At 37.1% G+C, this 12,424-nt stretch overlaps 1 protein-coding gene and 1 non-coding gene across 2 annotated transcripts; both read right to left on the bottom strand.

Annotated features, from left to right (window-relative positions):
* Positions 1 to 1,445: 1,445 nt before the first annotated feature.
* Positions 1,446 to 11,760, bottom strand: TSTD3 (thiosulfate sulfurtransferase like domain containing 3). The gene is made up of 4 exons (XM_063097405.1): positions 11,649 to 11,760; positions 3,008 to 3,181; positions 2,752 to 2,911; positions 1,446 to 2,473 (listed from the first exon to the last, which is right to left on the bottom strand). The coding sequence occupies exons 1-4, from the start codon at positions 11,719 to 11,721 to the stop codon at positions 2,401 to 2,403; spliced, it is 480 nt and encodes a 159-aa protein (XP_062953475.1). The 5' UTR covers positions 11,722 to 11,760; the 3' UTR covers positions 1,446 to 2,400.
* Positions 5,061 to 5,133, bottom strand: TRNAV-GAC (transfer RNA valine (anticodon GAC)). The gene has a single exon. It is a non-coding gene; the product is annotated as a tRNA-Val (tRNA).
* Positions 11,761 to 12,424: the final 664 nt, after the last annotated feature.

Here is a 12,424-nt window from a genome sequence, read left to right as displayed (position 1 = left end):
GGCAGCTGGCTGGTATGGGGATCTGAACCCGTGACCTTGGTGTTACCAGCACCACGCTTTCTGAAGTGAGCTAACTGGCCAGCCCTAATTTTAGTTACTGTATTTTTAAGTTCTAGAATTTCCATTTGAGGGGCTGGCCGGTTAGCTCAGTTTGTTAGAGCACACGCTTGTAACACCAAGGTCAAGGGTTTGGTTCCTCTTACCAGCCAGCCGCCAAAAAGAAAACAAAATAATTTCCATTTGATGATTTTTTGTAGTTTCCATTCCTCTCATAAATTTTTCCATTTTGTTATATAAGTTATTGGATATATTAATCATAGTGTTTTAAAGTCTGTGTCTGAAAATTCCAGTATGTAGATCTTCTGTGGATCTGTTCGTATTGTCTTTTTTTTATTTTTCAATCATGAGGTCATTTACTATTGTGCCTAGTAAGTTTTGATAGTATAAACATTTTATAGAATAAATATTGTGTATAAAAAATTATAGGGATAATTTGTGGCTCTGGCCCAGAGGTCTACAAACTATACCCCATGGACCAGATCAGCCCTGCCACCTGTATTTGCCTGGCCTTGAACTAAGAATGTTTGTTATATTTTTAAATGGTTGAAAAATAATTAAAAGAAGAATAATATTTGGCAACACATGAAACATAAAATTCAAACCTAAGTGGCCATAAATAGTTTGATTGGAATACAGCCACTTACTCCTTTACGTTTTGTCCATGGCTGCTTTTGTGCTACAACAGCAGAGTTGAGTAGTTGCAACAGAAACCTAATGGCTGCAGGACTAAAAGATTTACTACTGCCAACTTCTGTTCTGCTAGGTAAAGGTATCATCTTTCTCTAGAGAGAGTTTACTTTTGGTAGGCCCTGAGGGAATCAGGAAGATCACTTTAATTCATTCAGGGATTTAGTTGATTCAAAGCTTGTCTTAAGTTTTTATGAGGGTTGGTCAATTTCCAGTTCACCTCTATTCCTAGGGAATAGCCTTTCAGAGGTTCCAACTATAACCTGGTGTATTTACTGAAGCTCCTATTCCATCAGATTTTATTTATATATTCATATTTACACACGTGTGTGTGTGTGTGTGTGTGTGTGTGTGTGTGTGTGTGTGTGTGTTCCAGCTTCTCTAGTTGTAGGGAGAGTTTGGTTTGCAAGAAACTAGACTGATATTGTCAGAAACAGAAGCTCAAGGTGATCACATCCCATCCCTACCCCCTATTCTCCAATGGCTACCCATCTCATTTAGGACATACCAAGTCTTTATAGTTACTTGCTAGGCCTTACATGATCTGAATGACTACATAAATGAGACTAAAAATAGCAGATGGGTCTGAAAAGGCACACACAAGAAAACACAGGTTTATTGTGCCACCAGTGTACCAGGACACTAACAAGTATAGGATTTAACATTCCATAAGAATATACCCATGCTAGTGGGATTCATTTACATTTAGACACATTTCTATTTTTATTATGTTTATGTATGTATAATATGTATAATTACAGAAAATATACACTTAAGTGCCAGTGAGTTTTGACAAATGTACATACCTATGTACCAATACCTCATTCAAGGTATAGGATATTACCATCACCCTAGAAAGTTCCCTCCTTGCCTTTTCCAGTTAATCTTCTTTCCTCCAGGACAACAACCACTGTTCTGGTTTCTATCTTCATATTAAGCATATTAATTTTAATTTTTGAAATTCTAAATTATGGGCTGGCCAGTTAGCTCAGTTAGTTAGAGCATGGTGCTGATAATACCAAGGTCCAGGGTTCAATGCCTGTACTGCCCTGCCGCCAAAAATAAAAAAAAAAGTAGACTGCAAATTATGTCACCACCATGCTGGTCTTAACACTGCCATAACTCTTTGGATGCTGTTAATGTATTTCACTGTTCAAATTCCACCTGCTTCCATTCTTGCTCTCTTTTCATTAAAAAAAAAAAAAAAAAAATCAAATTTCACCTACTTTTGGATCTCAGATTCTTGATTTTTTAAGATCAAATCTGCTTGTTTACTGGTCTAACTTATAGCCTTTTGATGAATAGATGCTATACTAACAAATGGTCACACATGATTAGGTAATACAAGTAATCTGGCCTTCTGGAATATGACTGAACAATACTAAACTACTTAAAAATTAATTCCTAGAATCCCAACCCTTATATTTACATGGCAAGTTGCATTATCTCAATCCTCAGTAGCCTTTGAAAGTAGGCAGGGGGGGGAGTGGTATTCTCAATTTACAGATGAGAAAAAAATTCAACAAATTATTGACTTATACAAAATCCTCTTACATTAACCAGTGGTGCCAGGACTAGATTTTTATTCTTTTTCTCATTCCACTATCCTAGGCTGCATGTACACAAGAAAAGAGCCAGCTTGTATTCCAAAATTCAATTTCCTTGTTTCTTCTCAGAAAATTCGCAGGTTACCCATTCCTTCCATCCTCCAGCATAGTGTTGAGCACTGAAAACATACATCAAATACTGCTGTAAACATTTTCTGCTTTATAACAGAAGCCTGATAGGAACATAATGCAATCGCTACTGACCATACTAAAGACTCAGCCTATTTAAAAGATTGTGTTGCTTTGGAGTAACATGAAAAGACAAAGGCTCTTAGTCTCGCTATCCTGCCTTTACTAACAGTAATTAAAAGAAATTCTTAAAAACAGTAAAAATATAATATATATGAAACATTGCAATACACATTCTTGAATCCATTTTTTTCCTTCATCTACACACCTGTTAAATCCCAGAGATACTGCCGTGTCCAGAGCTGTCTTGCTTCTCACTCCAGCTAAACAAGAAAACACTATATTGTCAGATTTGGATGGCTTTACTTCATTGTACTTCTCTTTGAAGTCTCTTGGGTTCATCTGTAGAGCTTCACTTACCTCATCCACTGAAAGAAAATATTACGAATTTCAATTAAATTTTAGATACAGTAAATTACTTAATATATATATTTCTTAATCAGCTTAAAACACATGTCACTTACATGGTATATTGACAGACCCAGGGATTTTTCCATACTCAAGAATTTCCCATTTCTCTCTAACATCAATTAAAATAATGTTTTTGGAATTCAGCAGGTTTTTAAGTTCCTTGTAAGTGACATCTTTTGAAACAGCGATACAAAAATTGCTGCAGCTTCCCTTTATCAACTTCAAACCTGGAAGAAATAAAATAATTTAGGAAACCTCAAAGTGACATTGCTATTAATAGCTGGGAAGAGTAGGTTAAAAGGATTTTCCCCTTGGTTCCAGTCAGCTAACTATAGTTGATTTTCTTACTTTAATAAAAAAAACCATGAATTTTGTGCTTATTTTTCACTGTGACATAATAAGAAATATATTTCTGATACACATCTCCTAAAACCCTTATAATTTCCTGAGTGATGGGGTGCTAGGAGCATCTTTGCTTTAATATTTGATCTTTCATCCCAGTTCCTGACAGAGAGCTCCTGAATCCCTTGGAATTTCCTAGTTGATAAGAGATTCTTTTGTCCTAATGAGGTAACTCTTGGTGGGCTCCTGGATAGCTTCAGGATGAGGGCTGGTCATCAGAAAGACCAAGCCATGATTAGAAGCTTGGAATTCTCAGACCCATCCCTCACCCTCCAGGGAGGTGAGAAGAGCTGGAGATTGAGTTAATAACTGATAATGCCTACATGATGAAGCCTCCATAAAAATCCCTAAACTGAGGGGTTGGGGGGATTTAGAGAGCTTCTGGGTTGGTGAACACATCCATGTGCTGGAAGGATGGCACACCCCAACTCCATTGGGACAGAAGCTCCTTCACTTGGAACCCTTCCAGACCTCACACTATGTACTTCTTCATCTGGCTGTTCATCTGTATCCTTTATTATGTCCTTTAAAATAAAATGATAAATGTGTTTATCTGAGTTCTGTGAGCCATTCTAGCAAATTATTAAACCCGAGGAGGGGTTTGTGGGAACCCCTGATTTACAGCCAGTCAGTCAGAAGTATGGGAGTTCTGGACCTGCAACTGGTGTCCGAAGTGGGGGCCGTCTTGCAGGACTGCGCCATTAGCCTATCAGGATGCAGCCTATCCTGCTCTGAACGTTTGAGGCCTAGCCTTGAGCCAGGTCCATATTCTTCTCTCTCTAAGCCCTTTAATTGGCAGGAGCTTGTAAATACACATTCAATATTTGGTAACTGAATTATGGAAATAATTTGTAAATCTTCTTACATATTAAAAAAATTTTAATTTCATTTTCTTATGCAAGTGAAAATATTAAGCCATATGTTAGATGTGTGCACCTTAAATTTTAAGCTACACTAGAAAGTACTTATGGCACTATTTCTATCTACCTCTGTTAAATAATTGGTAACATAATATGGTACTGGATAATAACCCATAAAATAAAATAAATCCACAGGTCCATACTGATGTAAGAATATAATTAAATAAAGAAATAGGAGAAGGGATTATCTTCCTTATATCGGAATTCCAACTGATAAATGTAGAAGGAATGATGGAAACGGAATATCATTAAGCAAACACCCCAGCAATAATTGTTGCAGGTAAGAACCACTGATAGATACTAGATTTAGTAGGTGAACATATGATGAGAAATGGGATATCTCCCCACGAAATACTAATTACAAAGGGAGAAACTGAAAGATAACCATTTTAACTAATTATTCAAAAGATAATTTCCCTAGTAATGAGACATTTTGACAACATGTATTTCCTGATATGATGCTCTGAAAAGAGCGCAGCATCATTCTTACCAAAAATGCACGCCCTGAATTTAAACAGAAGAAAACCTCAGACAAGGCCAGTCTACAAAATAACTAGTACAAAAGAGTTAATGTCATAAAAGACAAAGACTGTGGAACTATCAAAGACTGAAGGAGACCAAGGAGACATGAAAACTTACTGAAATATAGAATCCTGGATTGGATCTGGGACTATAAAAAGACTATTAGTGGGAAAACTGGTACAATTTAAATAAGGTCTGTGGATTAGTTAATAGTATTTTATCAATATTAATTTCTTTTCTTTTTTTTTCTTTTTTTAAAAGATGACCGGTAAGGGGATCTTAACCCTTGACTTGGTGTTGTCAGCACCACGCTCTCCCAACTAAGCCAACCAGCCATCCCTGTATAGGGATCCGAACCTGTGGCCTGGGTGTTATCAGCACCACACTCTCCCAAGTGAGCCACTGGGCCGGCCCTTATCAATATTAATTTCTAATTTCAATAATTGTACTACGTAAGACGTTTACATTGGGGGAAGTTGGGTAAGAATAAAGGGAACTTTTGCAATTTTTCTAAAGGTCTAAAATTATTTTTTTAAAAATCCATAAATAGTAATAAGTTGAACTATTAAAAGGAGAGAGATGGCCAGTCACCAAAATATTTTTTTAAAAATCCATAAATAGTAATAAGTTGAACTATTAAAAGGAGAGAGATGGCCAGTCACCAAATTAAAAAAAAAAAAAAAGAAGAAGAGAGAAACTGTGCTTACTAGTGACTAGAAAGTTCAAGAAAAGTGAGAGGCTGCTTAATGCATACAAAATTACAGCTAGAAAGGAAAAATCAGTCCTACTGGTGTACGGTCAACACAGGAATCTATAACTAACAATGATTTACTGCATGTTATCAAATGACTAGAAGAGAGGAGACCAAATGTTCATATCACAAAGAAATGATTAAGCTCTGCAATGAAGAATATGCTAATTACTCTGATTAGATCATCACACATTCTATACAAGTATTGAAATATAATTCTGTACCACATAAATATGCAGTCAATATGTCTCAATAAAAATTACTTTAAAAAGATTTTAAAAAGTAAAAAAATCCAAAAGATGGCAAATAGCAAAAAAAGATATTTTCATATATCGCAACAAAATGACCACTATAAGAAAGGTAAATAGTAATGCTTAAAATCTTGTTTAAAGTATTGAACATATCATAAAGTTAAATTGACTTAAGTAGTATAGAATTGGCATAGGAAAACGTTTAAAGGTCTAAGTCCACAAAGAGACCCACAATACACCTTGTATGAGAATTCATTATCTGTGAAATTTCAAATAGGGAAATGACATTTTATTCAATATATATGTAGGGCAACTAGCTAGGAGAAAACTTTAAGCAAGCTGTTACCTCATTTCTTTCTTTCTTTTTTTTTTCTGTCCACTTGCCAGTACAGGGATCTGAAACCTTGACCTTGGTGTTACCGACACTACGCTCTCCCAAGTGAGCTAACAGGCCACACCTGTTACCTCATTCCTTACACTTAAATAAATTCCAAACTTAAATCTAAAAGCTAATATCTTAAAAGTCTCACAGAAAATATGAGAGAATTTAAATCTTGGGACAGGAAGACCATATTAAATAACACAAATCAGAAGTCATAAAGGTTTGACCTCATAAAAATGCTAAATTTATAATATGGAAAAAGAACAATGAACAATTCAAAGTGGCAGACAGTAAGAAAATATTTCTAACATAGGCAAAAAAAAGACAAAAGATTAGTATTAATAAAATAGAATTTACACAAATAGAAAAAGACAAAAAACCCATAGAAAAATGGTCAAAATATATGAACTGAATGAGAGAAATGCAAATGGCCAATAAAATGTGAAAAGATGCCCAATCTCACTATTAATTAAGGAAATACAAGATTTAAACAAAAATTTGTAATTTTGTTAGGTTTGTAAAAATCAAAGGATTGATGCTATGGTTTTAATGTTTGTCCCCTCCAAAGCTCATGTTTAAACTTAATCCCCAATATGGTATTTGAAAGGTGGGGCCTTTAAGAGGTGATTGGACCATGAGGGCCATGCCCTCATAAGTGGATTAATCCATTCACAGATTAATGGGTTAATGGATTAATGGGTTATCATAGGAGCAGGCTGGTGGCTCTATGAGAAGAAGAGAGCACATTAGAATGCTCAGCCCCCACGCCATGGGATACCCTACGCCACCTCAGGCTCTGCTGAGAGTCTCCACCAGGAAAAAGGTGCTGGCCACATGTGCCCCTCAACCTTGGACTTCCCAGCCTCCAAAATTGTAAGAAATAAATTACACTTCTTTATAAATTACTCAGTTTCAGGTATCCTATTATAAGCAACAGGAAACAGACTAAGACAACTGATAATATAAAATATTGGTGAAGGAATGAGAAAATGGGTACTCTTATCTATCCACAGTTGGTAGTGTATAAACTTTTGAAAGGAAATTTAGCAGTAATAACATTTTAAGTATGCACATCCTTTTTACCTCACAAGTTTACTTCTAAGAATCTATCCTAGATGAATATTAGTAAGAATAAATACAGACTATGATGTATAAATACTCGTACATTATTGGCATCTGTAGTGGATTGAATTATGTCCCCCCAAAACTCACTGAAGCTTGAATTGTGTCCCCCAAGTTTTATGTATTAGAAATTTAGCCTCCACTGTGACTGTTAAGAGGGTGGGAAATCCTATCATGGTAATTGAAAGATGGAGCCTTGAAGAGGTGATTGGATTATAGGACCAGGCAGTAGTGAATGGATTAAAAATGGTGGTCAGGGGCATGGTTCCGAGGGCTTTAAAAGAGAGGTGTCTGTCTCTCTCTCTCTGTGTGTGCTCTCTCAGCTTTCACCATCTTACAATATGAGACCCTTAGGTCACTGTCACCACCACCAGATGGACTTTGGACTTCTCAGCTTAAGAACTGTAAGCAGTAAATTTTGTTTTCTTTCTAAATTACCTAGTTCCATGTATTTTGTTATAAGCAGCAGAAATGGACTAATACAGCATCACTCTGTAATACTGAAAAACTAGAAGCTGGAAGCCCATCAATAAGGGAATGGTTATATTACAAATGGTACATTTATACAATGGAATATTATTCAATGTAAGTTGTCCAAAATATAGTATTAAGTGAACAACAACAACAAAAAAAACTAGTTGGAGAACACTGTGTATAAACCTAAGGTTCCCAAACTTTCTCAGTTGATAATGCTGTTAATATCTTAGTAATTTTTTGCAGTGCCCACAGGCCAAAAGAAATGCCTAGAAGTTTTATTAAGTAGTTAAGAAAAGCCAAAAGGAAGTTGCAAAAATAGGCATATCTTCTAAAAACCAGATACTTTTCTGTTTTTTTGGTGGCTGGCCAGTATGGGGATGTTAACCCTTGACCTTGGTGTTACAACACCTCACTAACCAAATGAACTAAGGACCACCCCATTTTATTTTTCTCATTCATAGCAAAGTAACAGAAAAATGTGAAAAATACATGTTTCCAGCAGTTCCACTCCTAGGCATATACTCAAAAGAATTGAAAATAGGGCCTCAAATGGATACTTGTAACTAATGTTCATAGCAGCATTATTCAAAAAGTGGAAGCAACCCATTGTTCATCAACAAGTAATGGATAAGCAAAATGTGTTTGCATACAGTAATAAGGGGCCACAAAAAATTACATTGTGTAATGTTGAATATACTAATTATCCTGATTTGAGCATTTTGCACACAGGTATTGATATTCAATGCTGTACCCCACAGACATGTACAATCAATTATGTTTCAATAAAAAAAGAGAAAGAAATGATGTCCTGACACATGCTACAACAATACAACATGGATGAACGCTGAAGACATGCTGAGTGAAATAAGCAAGAAACAAAAGATCAAATATTGTATGACTCCATTTATATGAAATATCTAGAATAGGCATATTCATACAGACAGAAAGTAGGTTAGAGGTCACCAGGAGTTGGAGGGAGGAGGGATGGGGAGTTATTGCTTAATGGCTACAGAGTTTCTGTTTGGCGTGATGAAAATTTTGGAAATAAAAAATGGTGATGGTCGCAAAACATTTTGAACGTAACTAATGTCACTCAAAAATGGTTAAAATGGCAAATTTTATATTATAAATATTTTACCAAAATACATAAATTAAAAAAACAAAAATACAGGTTTCCCCATCCCCTTCAGATTTTGAATAGTTCATTTTTGTCTCCAAGATTAGGTCTTTTTTTTTTTTTCTTAAACAGTATATTTAATCAGTATGATTACATCTTAAAATACCTAGAATCAAACTATTTCTCATCCAACTAGCAGTTTTGTGAATTCCGAGAATACAAAGAGCCAGCAGGCTGAATTCACACTCATTACTATTTCTCAAATTATTAGGAACTGGAAAACTACGGTAATTTTATAAATTATATTAAACTCAAGATTCTGGCACTTAGCCCTTAGGAAACATGATCACAGCAAGTAACTTGTGTAACTGGATCAGATCAACGATAGTTATGTTGTTCTTGCAGAGTCAGCAAACTCACATTTAATTTTCTATAATTCAGTGATAATGCAGGGTTGAGGGGAAAGGGGGAAATAATCAGTGAAGACTGGATTTCTTGTGTTTCCACTTGGTGAGTAAAAGCCTGAAGCAAGCATGTTCACTTGATGAGTCTCAGTTCCCTCAAGCCTCTCATGGCATGAGCTTCCTTCTACTCCTTGCTAATTAATTACTTAAAGCTATAGCGTGTGTTTTTTGTAGTGTCCTCTACTTGTAAATCAACCACTTGATCTGGTGCTCAACCAAAGAAACACTAACCTGTTCCTACACTGAAGAAAAACTGGCTATTTGGGATTTCCTGAGTGAAGATATGTGGTTCTCCTGAGGGATTTTCAAAATTAATACAGACTATACCTGATTTTCACCTTTTGAGCCTAATCTTTGAATAACCTCCAATTTCACTTTCCGCACTGGTAAATCTAACCTCACTTGGATACTCCCTACAGTATGTATTACAGGATACAGTCCAAGCTCCTTAGTATGTTTTATAATATCCTTCAACCCACCGTACCAGCATAGTTTACCAAACCTTCTATTCTCCATTCCTCCTCTGCCCTAATTGCCCTACCTTCCAGCTACATCAAAAGCATTCATGTGCTCTAAATATATTTTTATAACGGTAAAAAGAGGGATTTTAGAATTAGATTAACCTAGGTTCAAATCCTGGCTTGCCCGCTTAGCTCTGTGACCCTAGACAAATTACTTAAATTCTCTGGGTTTATTTTCTTATTATATATTATTAATATTATTTAACCTCTTAGAGTTGCTGTAAGGCTTAAATAAAGTAAATACAGTGCAACCAATAAGTGTCTATTTCTGCTTTTCCTTCATGATATATACACACAGTTTCTTCTGAAGGAAATATCTTTCTCATCTCTACATGGAACACTCTTACTGTCCTTTAAAACCTAGTTAAATGTCACTTGTCACCTTCCCTTTAACCTAACAATTCCACTTTTAAGTATCTATTCTAGTAAAATATTTGTACAATTACACAAAGTGGAATGTACAATGATAATTATTGGAGAATTATTTACAATGGCAAAAAATTGGACACAAAATGTTCATCAGGCGATCCCCTTACTAGTCACCAAAAAAGACAAAAAAATGTTCATCAGTAGGTGACTGGTTAAATAAACTGTGGTACATCCACACTATGGAACAGGTGCAGTGGTTAAGAGAGTTATATGTGCTGCCATAGAAAGCTTCTGAATACCTAAGTGAGAAAAAATTACAGAAGAGTATGCACAGATCACATATATAGATATATAGATATACATTATTTTTACATACTTTTACTTATGTATACTCACAGAAAAGTGTTTAGAAGGATGTGTACCAAACCATATCTAGAGAGAATGGGATGGGGGAGATGTATAAAGGGAGACTTATGCTGTGCTTTATTCTTAGTTTAGAATCACGTAATACTAGCATAATTTTTGAAATGAAAACGGCACCTTTCTCTAACACTTTCTCCAACTCAAGAGTCTGTTGTTCTTTGCACTGCAGTCTCAACTCGACTCGGTTGTATGTGAGGATTGTTTACTTGTGTCTGTCTGCCCCAGAAATGAACTGCGCTGCAGAGATTGTAGCCCCAGTAGAAGGCCCGGCGGATTAGGTGCTCCATAAATGATTGTTGAATAATAGTTAAAGGAACGAAAATTTGCATAGAAAAGAGTATCTTAAACTACAGAGGACGTACCAACAGTTAAGACGCAATGAGCGGAGAGAGAAGTGTTACGCTGGCCGCTGTAGCTGCACCCACGAGACAAGTTTATGCTAAAGTTGAGGCAGCATGTAAAGCAAAAAGCAGGGACTGGAGGCCTGCTCTGAGTTCTAGACCCAACGCCTCCACTTCTGCGTCCCTGTGTGTAAAATCAGGGGTGGTACTTTTATAGCACTAACACGATGTAATTCCAGGGGGCTGTTTCATCAAGCGACGAGCGCTGCTCTCCAGTGGGTCACGAGAGTCATTCTCAAGGCTGGATTCGTCATTACGCCTCTCCTGGGCAGGGACTGGCCATGTTGCCCGCTCCTCTGAGTCACGAACTGACCTCTATTTTCAATCAAGCACCACTACCATTATAAATGCCCTCCCACTCGAGCTCCCTGGAGCAATGTTTATCCCTCTCCCTGTGTCTGTCAGAGCAATCCCAGGCCTCGGTAGCCCGGGATCTGAGGGAACAAAGACTGCAAGCGGGAGCTACATCTCCTGGTACCAGAGAGTAATGGATCTGCACCCCACCAACGTCATCCCTTCCCTGAGGTCCGTGTTTAGGCTCCTTCCCTTTTCCCGGGGTCCACCAAGCTCACCTGAGAGCGCAGCCTCCACGGATCCGAGGACCGCCCTGCGCGCAGTCGGAAGTAGCGGCCGAGGCAGCACCATGGCCGGCTCGCGCCGCCGCGCTGCTGACCACTTCCTCCTCCTCCGGCCGCAGGCGCGCTGAGCCGGGCTCTCGAGCGCCCTCCAGCCCAGCGCCGGCAGAACCGGGTAGTGCCGCAAGGCGTAATCGCCGGCCGAAAGGTGCCAAGCTCTAAAACTTAAAATTGTTTGCAAAGCTAATATTTAAAGATTTAAAGTAAACTCCAATTTATAACATGGCTTTTGTACATTGGATTAAAGCAGACTACAATGGACGCTTTTCTAAGAATTGTTCTTAACCTCAATAGCTGGTGCAATTGATGTCAGTATTAAAATAATCTCGTACTGTCGTCTTTTCTCCACGAACCGATGATATGTGACTATATTGGAGCATAGCTTTGTTAGGGTTAGGTCCAACTATTTTGTAAAGTGTGTTAGTTTTCTATATTGCTACTTGTATTAGTCTTCACTGATTATTTCCCCTTTTCCCCTCAACCCTGAATTATCGCTAAATTATAGAAAATTAAATGTGAGTTTGCTGACTCTGCAAGAAAAACATAACTATCGTTGATCTGATCCAGTTACACAAGTTACTTGCTGTGAGATACAGAAGGAAATGTAACCATCAGGGAACACTTGTGAAAAGAGAAATATGCGGATGATATCTGTATTAGTCAGGGTTCTCCAGAGAGAATCAATAGGATATGTTATAATTATATGAGAGCGA

The sequence above is a fragment of the Cynocephalus volans genome, chromosome 5 (assembly GCF_027409185.1).
Source record: "Cynocephalus volans isolate mCynVol1 chromosome 5, mCynVol1.pri, whole genome shotgun sequence".
Classification (NCBI taxonomy): Eukaryota; Metazoa; Chordata; class Mammalia; order Dermoptera; family Cynocephalidae; genus Cynocephalus; species Cynocephalus volans.
Note: the sequence above shows the minus strand (reverse complement) of the source record. Positions and strands in the feature narration are given on the sequence as shown.

Excerpts from the sequence above, each read along its gene's own strand:
- TSTD3 (XM_063097405.1), bottom strand. The coding sequence starts at position 11,721 with ATGGTGCTGCCTCGGCCGCTACTTCCGACTGCGCGCAGGGCGGTCCTC. Across the intron at positions 3,182-11,648 it reads CGTGGAGGCTGCGCTCTCAG|GTTTGAAGTTGATAAAGGGA; the intron begins GTGAGCTTGGTG and ends TATTTCTTCCAG. Across the intron at positions 2,474-2,751 it reads GTATCTCTGGGATTTAACAG|TGCTCAACACTATGCTGGAG; the intron begins GTGTGTAGATGA and ends GTATGTTTTCAG.